The 8764-nt window shown below is 41.8% G+C and overlaps 1 protein-coding gene across 1 annotated transcript in view; it reads left to right on the forward strand.

Annotated features, from left to right (window-relative positions):
* igdcc3 (immunoglobulin superfamily, DCC subclass, member 3) overlaps positions 1-5807 on the forward strand; it is a 70381-nt gene extending 64574 nt beyond the window's left edge. The window contains exons 10-14 of the mRNA XM_072464501.1: positions 664-852; positions 1025-1129; positions 2520-2655; positions 2752-2965; positions 4503-5807. Of these exons, the coding sequence (XP_072320602.1) occupies positions 664-852; positions 1025-1129; positions 2520-2655; positions 2752-2965; positions 4503-4640 (782 nt within the window). The 3' untranslated portion in view covers positions 4641-5807. The remainder of the gene's footprint in view (positions 1-663; positions 853-1024; positions 1130-2519; positions 2656-2751; positions 2966-4502) is intronic.
* The last annotated feature ends 2957 nt before the right edge of the window (positions 5808-8764 follow it).

Below are 8764 nucleotides of genomic sequence, written 5' to 3' on the forward strand. Positions count from 1 at the left end.
GATTTGCTGTTTGCCCACTCTATTGGAAAATGTATTTTCCTAAACTGTTATGCAATTATTTCATCTTTTGCCATTGTTGTTGTTGTTGTTGTTGTATGTATTTACAAAAATATTTCTGTCAAACATTATGTGCTCCTCTTCTCAATAGGAAGTCGCATTTTCGTCCGTCACAATTGAAAAACGTTTCATTGATTTTGGGGGAAACAATTTTCCCTGTTTTAAGCAACAACAACAAAAAGCCTCAAAGTTGAATTGTAGTTTTCCAGTTTCCTTGTGCTGACAGTTTTTGACGACAGTTTGTGGAGATTTTCAGCTTTATTCAATTATTTATTTGAATTGAATCAATTTTTTTCAGTTCTAATGTAGAAGTTTGTGCCAAAAGTTATTGAAAGTATAATAATTCTCTGCACAAATTCACATATTGATAATCACAACTGACCTTGAGAATAAAACGTCAGCAATTTATTGCCATAGTGAACGGTCTTTCCTAAGGATTTACACAATTGCAGTCCCATAAACCCAATGGCAAAAATGTTTCCTTTAATTGTTTGTTAATTTGACCAACTCATTGCTGTTGTGCTTGTTTTTTCCACTTTGGCGATGTGTTTTGATGCTCTAGAGTATGAATCCACACATTATATTCCTGTGCACTGTTCGTTTCAGTGCCAGCGCCTCCGTCCCTCTACACCAAAGTCCTGAACGGCAGCGTGATACGAGTGTCCTGGGACCCCTCCTTCAAAATGGGCCAACACCAGGGCTACAAACTCTTCTATAGGCGCGCCCATTCCCCCACCTTTACTGGCCCCATGCGCTTCCCGCGTAACGTCACCCAATACAGCATCACTCAGCTTGGTCAGTATCCAACAAACTGCACCTCGCACAATATCCTCTTCTGTTACTTCCAACTGGGATTGTTTTGTAATGTTCAGGGTAATTTCACATCAAAGCTCCCCAACATCATGCGCTCTGATCTTTTTTGGTATAAAAAGCTTGCATCTGATAATCTCACTCTGCTTTCATCTAGATTCGTCCCTCGTCTACGAGATAAAACTGCTCGCTTACAACCAACACGGGGATGGGAACGCCACTGTTCGATTTGTTTCACTGCGGGAAGCCTTGGAGAAATCTGGTACTCCCTTTGCACAAAACACAACCGCACACACTAACCCCCTTTAAGCCCCTTTATGGGAGATTTGAGGTAATTTGCCTCTCTGTTATCGCCTGTGTGTGCATGTTTCCTATAAATGCAGAAAGGGGGAGGAGCGCAATAAAGAAATCCAATGTAAATTTACAAAAGGAGGCACTGTTTGAGAATACATTTGTCTATTGTAGTGTGTAGTAGGTGTTACATCATCCTTTAACCGAGGGTCATAAAGCACAGGCCTCACAGACTCATGACCCCATCCAGCTACAGGAAACAGACACAAGGCCTTGTATTATAGAACTGCATTTACTGTGACTTTGTTTTATATCTGTGTGAACAGCTTACCAACATGCAACAAATGTCTAACTAACTATTTGCTTAATATTAAGACTTCTATAAAAGATTTGTGTCCAATCAAACAAAACCCTTGTTGAGGCGAGACACTACAGACAAAACTCTTCTTGGTCATGTTGTTCTCTCAATATAAAGGTTTTCACCTGAAAATCAACCAAATTGTCCAATCTGCACCTGAAGAAGTTTTATAATTTCTTTTAATCAAGTTGCATTCATTAGAATTATATTGGACTTTGTAACTTCAAATGTCATTTTCTCAAAATGCATTTTTCTCACACAGAGACAGAAACATCAGCCTTTAAAGCATTTTCACACACCAAACTTTACATCTTACTTCAAATGTTTTTAACGGACTTTACTGAAGTATTTGTTATATCTTGTTCCAAGCCTGAATTTATTAAAATGTTTTACCCCAAAAAGTTAGGGTGAATTTGACTTTTTACATCAGTAAGGTCTATTTTACTCAAATTCTAAATAATTAGAATTAAAAAATCCGCTCTGCAATGATTTTGTATATAAAAATGGCAAAACAAATTAAACATGGCTCTATCAATTTGAAAGATTTACATGTCTCAAATATAATTTCTACAGATGAAATGTCTTCGTTTTATTTGAAACATTACATTCATACAACTAATCTACAAAAGCTGTTACACTGATGTCTTCTATTCACCCGCAGTGTCTCTCCTTAAGTGGTGAATACTTTCTACAGTCTGTCTATCACTATATTCTTGAACAATAAAAACTAACTCTAACTAATTAGCAGAAGCAGCATTCTAGATTCATAGATATAGATGCACATGATAAATACATTACACTTTCCTCTGTGTGGTGACATGGCACATACAGTACCTGCAGTTGCTGAATAATAGAGCTATCCCACTGTAAAAAAGAGCTTAGCCTATAGCGAGCCGCCAGTCAAATGTCCCCACAGCGCATTGTCTATGTCGTTCCCACGCCGACTTCCCTGTCTCCCTCCAACTGTGCGTGTGCGTGTGACCAATTTGTTCTGTCCTGTTAGTTCTGGACGACCCGTGCGACTGTGTGAAGGATGAATACAGCAGAACCTCCGCCACAGGGATCATAATTGGCATCCACATCGGAGTCACCTGCATCGTCTTCTGCGTGCTGTTCCTGGTGTTCAGCTATCGCGGCAGGTGAGAATCGGCAAAACAAACATTCTGGAAATGAAAGAAAAGGGAAAGAACCTATAATTGTTGCTGATTGCTTGCTCTTTGTATGGGGTCTTTCAGGTTAATGATGTGCAAGACGGTGCAGGCGACCCCCCAGGCCGGACAAAGCGCTGTCATCGAGTCCTCTTCCTCCTCTTCCCAGGGGGCTGTGGGGCTGAACGGCACCACCAGAAGGGAAGTGGAGGTCAATGGCAGCGCAGCGGGAAAGAAACCGCTCGACAGCAACGAGTTAGAGAGACTTTTCAACCAAACAAATGGACAAGACACACATATGGTAGGTGCTGTAGTTAGAATCATTCAGGCTGATACTGTGTCACGTGTATGCAGCGTTTTTCTGTTAATTATTAAGTCTTTGTGTGAGGTTTTTCTGTCCTCCCCAGGTAAGTCTTTTTTTTGTTGCAGGCCAGGCAGGGAAACGGAGTGGTGTTGGTTTTCTGGCTAAAACACAAAAATAATTGGCGTTTTTGCACTGGAGATTGTCTTTAATAATGAATGTCATGCATAACTCATAGTGGACATCTCATTAGAGCCCTCACTCCTGCACAATTCGATTTTATCTCAAATATGGAACAGCCGGACCCAAAGCTTGCACAATGTCGGTTCAAAAACACATTAGAATATCTGCTTCTGAATAACTGCACACAAACATATATATTTTATATGGAGTTTACTATGTTAAGCCTCTTGAGGGTTTTTGCTTTATTTAAAGGTGGAAATGGACGATTTTTTTCAGCATTTTTTTTTTAATCATATTTCCTCGTGGCGTGGATAATTCATTTGTCCTGCCACGTATCAATCATAAAACGCACCTATCGCTCACCTGCAGCCGCGTGTGGCTCGTTTGTGGCCCACGTTTCCGCGTGCCTAAGCGCATGGATCTATCATAATATAGTTCCCTCAGTGTACGGGACAAAATGAAGACGGAGAACGACAGTTCGAGCTGACGCAGAAGTGGACAGAAATCTACGGGAGACGAGAGATGCGATGCACTCCGTTGCGCTAATAAACAAACGCACGAGTGTGTTGTATCAGTCCGCACGGGGGAGTGCGCGTGTGCACTTCCGCCTGCGTTCTCAAATCATCAAAAAATCGTCCACTGCGCCTTTAATTTATTTTACCAAGTGACATATATAAATAAAATCTAAATCTGTCTAGTCTACGAACTCTATTAGTACTATTGGAAAAAAGTCCCAAGAACCCTAACCCTTTACTTGATCTAAGTTTAATCTGCAGTTTAGAAGTAAGATATTTGCATGTAGTAAATGATTGTGAGAACAAACCTGGCCAAATGTATCTAGAGGCGCGAGGTATATCACAATATATCAATATTGTTTTGGAGATATGCTTAATTAGAATATTGAGTGTATCATCTATAGTCATCTATCTGACCTCAAAATGTTCAAAGTAATTTTTCTGACCTTTTGGAGTTAATTTTACTGTCCCATTTTGTGGGAAAATCTTCTATCTATTTATTTTTGTTGATATCACTAACCCATAATTCTATCTCGCGTCTGCCTGTCCGTCTGAGGGAGTCAGATCTTCTTCCAGGTTTATACTTTTTCCCAAAGAGGTTTGGTAGTTTTTCCTGGCCCGAAGGAGGGTCTAAGGACCTTGGCACATTTGTCTAAGGACATTGCCAAGTCCCTATGAACAGTGTTTAATCTGTTTTTCACTGCCGCCCTCTGAGGCAACTGCTGTTGTGCTTTTGGGCGTTACAAAAATCATTTGAATTGAAATAATTGTACACACAGACTAATGGCAGCATGAAGTAAAAAAAAAAATATCACAACAGACTTTTCCCATCTGTGCAGTTGAACCACACAACGTCCCCTGCCCAGAACGACACGCAGCTCTCCACGATCCTCCTGGACGAGTTTTCGTTGGAGCGAGAGGCAGAGACGCTGTTCCACCAGCCTCCTGCGGCGCCAGAGCGGCAGGACCAAGGCTAACCACGTATGAAGGCCAACTCACACGGTGCTAACCCAGCGCCACACTCAGGTTCCCCTCCAAGAAGATGTTTTTTTTCTTTCAGTGCAAAGATTTTTTTATTGGTAAAGAGGATCAAGGACTGTGTAATTAAGGGGCATTTGACTTGGGGTTTGCAGCTGGACAGTTTATTTTATTTGACCTTTTTTGGTTTCCTTGTAGTGGGCAGCACACAGAATAGACGCCCAGAATGTCCTTGTTCATACAATGATTTAATTTGTTTTAAGTTTATGAAATATATATACAGCTTATATATATCTTTATCAACTTTATGTCATAAGTTATTGGTCTTTTTACTTGGATGTCAAAGACTCCTGCTGCCTGCTCTCACCTACCAATGATGACACCTTCGTGCTCACAGGAGACCTCACCTTTTACCAGGGATTCAAATAACTTTCTTCTCTCAGGACTTCATTTCTTCAGTGAAATTTCAGCATTTTCTATGAGTTCTCGGCCTTCATACAGGGAATAGACTTGACTGCGTGAACCTTCCGCTTCAACAAAAACCTACCTCAGCCGGAATGAATGTGTTTGTGGGAAGCTTGTGGGGAATGCAGCTTCCCTTGTGCTCACGGTTATTTTAAAATACAGAGGAACGGTTCTATTCGACTATGAAAAGTTACAAGACCCGTACTACCTCAGATGTCAAAAATTGTCTCTCTTCTCCTGCTTGTCGAAGCAAAATGAGTGTCCAACATAAAGCACTTCCAAATGCTGAATTTAATGTTCTACCTCAGATAACAATGTTAATATTGTCGCTGTTGTTGTTGTTTGTCTGTTTATTGCATAATGAAAAACCTTTTCACCTTTTGTGAACGCGTTGGTGATGACGTGGTGTTTGTAGATAAATGTCAGTACCTCATGCAAGTTGACAGATAACACTGTTGTATGAATTATAGAATGCAAGGATTTGTTGAATATTAATTATCCTGTTCCATTTTATGCTTTTTAATAGTTGTCTTCATTTGAACGACATGACAAACTCTTAGTCTTTGAGACAAGAGGAGATACACTGCATTGCTCTTTCTATTGTCAGGGCTATTTACTGCGCCATGAGATGTGCCCCATAGTGTTCAATTCAACACCAAGATGAGATAATGTACCAGCATCATCATACAGTGTATGTATCTGTATGTGTGTGTGCGCGTGTGTGTGTGTGTGCGCGTGTGTGTGCGTGCGTGCGTGCCTGCGTGTGTGTGCCTGCGTGTGTGTGTGTGTGTGCGTGTGTGTGTGTGTGCGTGCGTGCGTAAGTGCGTGCGTGCCTGCGTGTGTGTGTGAGTGTGTGCGTGTGTGTGCGTGCGTGCGTGCGTGCGTAAGTGCGTGCGTAAGTGCGTGCGTAAGTGCGTGCGTGCCTGCGTGTGTGTGTGAGTGTGTGCGTGTGTGTGCGTGCGTAAGTGCGTGCGTAAGTGCGTGCGTAAGTGCGTGCGTAAGTGCGTGCGTGGGAGTGAGTGTGTGTGCGTGAATGGTCTCGTACATACACTGTATGTCAGAAATGCAACAAACCAAGCACACATTTTACCAAAATATTCTAAATAATTATTCTATCAATATTGGTCCAATGAGAGCTGAAGATAAGATTTTATTTTTTAAAAATTAGACTAAAACTATATCCAAAAATATGAGCTTGTCCCTAAATAAAATTGTCTGCGGTGTAATTTGCACTCTGTGATTTGGCGCTGCAGTGTTTTAGCTTTGGCCTCATGTCTCTTGCTCCTTTTCTTAAAGGTGTGGCCTTCACACTTACGTTTCCAAAAGCCCCGCTGCTGCTCAGAGCCGCTCCCTCACAATGACCACTACAAGTGCTTCTCTGATCATGAAGCCAAACCTTTCGCTTGGACACACACTTATACAGGAGTTTGCAGATGCATTATGGGTAACTACCTCAACTCTACCTCATATCCCTCCTGTGACCTCAGGTCTATTGAAGGAAACAGAGAATTAACAACAAAGTACACTCAGTAGATATCTCTATGACAGTATGTTATTTTTCACTCAAACTGGACAGAGCTGAAACACAGAGGGGTAACTTTCAGGACCTTTTCTTACTAACTCCTACAGCTGTTCATCTTCAAGCATTTCCACATTGTGCTCATGTAACTTAAGTTTCTCCTGTTCAGTGCTGTTTAACCTTGAATTGACTGTGGAGCGTATCTTTGTGACTAAATGGAAATATCTAGATGTAAGTGGGGGACTTTTACAGCTCCAGAACACACAAAAACACAATTTGGCAAATCGAGCAGAATTGGTCTGAACCTACACAAATGTCAATCTGGATTTAAAAGGTTCTTAACATTGCAAAATTGTCACCAAAAATGTAAGCTAAAAATGCGTCCAACACAAGATCAAAGCGTGTGTGTGTGTGTGTGTGTGTGTGTGTGCGTGCGCGTATATGTGTGTGTGTGTGTGTGCGCGCGCGTGTGTGTGTGTGTGTGTGTGTGTGCGCGTGTGTGTGTGTGTGTGTGTGTGCGCGTGTGTGTGTGTGTGTGTGTGTGTGTGTGTGTGTGCGCGTGTGTGTGTGTGTGTGTGTGTGCGCGTGTGTGTGTGTGCGTGCGTGTGTGCGCGTGTGTGTGTGTGGAGTGGTACACGTCCCCTGCTGCTGATACTGTAACTACCTGTCATTGTGTGAGTCTCCCACACTTGTATGTTCCTGCACACCCTTCACCCTTTTACCTGTAACTTTTGCATTTGATTATATTTGTCAGAAATGTTTCCGCATCCATTTCCTGTACATGGTGTAAATACCACGCTGCAATGTTTCTTGTCAATATTATCAGAACAAATATTTCCAGTATATAGTAGAAAAAGCTTCAGTTGTAGTCATCTGGACTCAGTTTGAAAAAGTAGACGTTTCGACTCTCATCCAAGAGTCATTGTCAATAAAAGAATTTTGGTCGAGAACTCCGATATTTATACTGTTCTGTGGTAAGTCCAGCCCATTGGGCGGAGCCTTCCTGAAGAGGAAAGAGTTGTTTGTTTCAACAGAAACTCCCCCCTGTATCTACCGAGCTAGCCTATTCAGAATTTTAATGGGCTATTAAAATCCTCTTTGTCTTTGTGAGACCCACAGGCATGCCCTCTCAGCCTGTGGTTACCCCGCTTGGGCTCTCAACAGAGTGAAGAGAACCAAGAAGCAGGACAAAAGGGAAACTGAACAGAGAAGGAAGGGTGTTTCTATCCCTTATGTGTCTGGCCTGTCGGAAAAACTGCAGAGAATTTTTAGACAACACGAAGTCCCTGTTTATTTTAAACCAGGAAACACTTTAAGACAAAAAACTGGTTCACCCTAAGGACAAGTTGCCGAATCAAAAACAGAGCAATGTAGGTTATTCGATCCAATGCAGTGAAGAAAGCTGTAAAGAACGGTACATAGGTGAGACTAAACAGCCTCTACACAAGAGGCTTTATCAGCACAGAAGAAATACAAGTTCAGGACCTCAGAGCGCCGTGCATCTCCATCTTGAAGCCTCTAATCACTCGTTTGAAGACGGTGAGGTGAAGGTTTTAAGCAGGGAGAAGAGATGGTTTGAAAGAGGAGTTAAGAAAGCTATTTTTGTTAAAAAAGAAAGACCTTCTTTAAACAGAAATGGAGGGCTAAGATTCAATCTTCCTGTTATTTATAATGGGTTACTGAACCCCTGGAGAGGTAGAGGACCAGGACCAGGACATTTAGATGCTAATCAGGTACTCAGGGTGGTTGAGCCAGGGTCTCACAAAGACAAAGAGGATTCTAATAGGCCATTAAAATTCTGAATAGGCTAGCTCGGTGGATACAAGGGGGAGTTTCTGTTGAAACAAACAACTCTTTCTACTTCAGGAAGGCTCCGCCCAATGGGCTGGACGTACCACAGAAGAGTATAAATATTGGAGTTCCCGACCTAAATTCTGTTATTGACAATGACTCTTGGATGAGAGTCGAAACGTCTAATTTTTCAAACTGAGTCCAGATGACTACAACTGAAGCTTTTTCTACTATGGAACACGCCTGGGCGAATGAGGGATTACACCGACATTTCCAGTATATATTTATGTATCATCACAGGTGTTATGGTTTGCTCTCCAGGGCTGCTCTACCATTGCTGGTATTTTA

Source organism: Eucyclogobius newberryi, unplaced genomic scaffold (assembly GCF_026437365.1).
Source record: "Eucyclogobius newberryi isolate DKJ021-1_F unplaced genomic scaffold, fEucNew1.0.hap1 SCAF_5, whole genome shotgun sequence".
NCBI classification, from domain to species: Eukaryota; Metazoa; Chordata; class Actinopteri; order Gobiiformes; family Gobiidae; genus Eucyclogobius; species Eucyclogobius newberryi.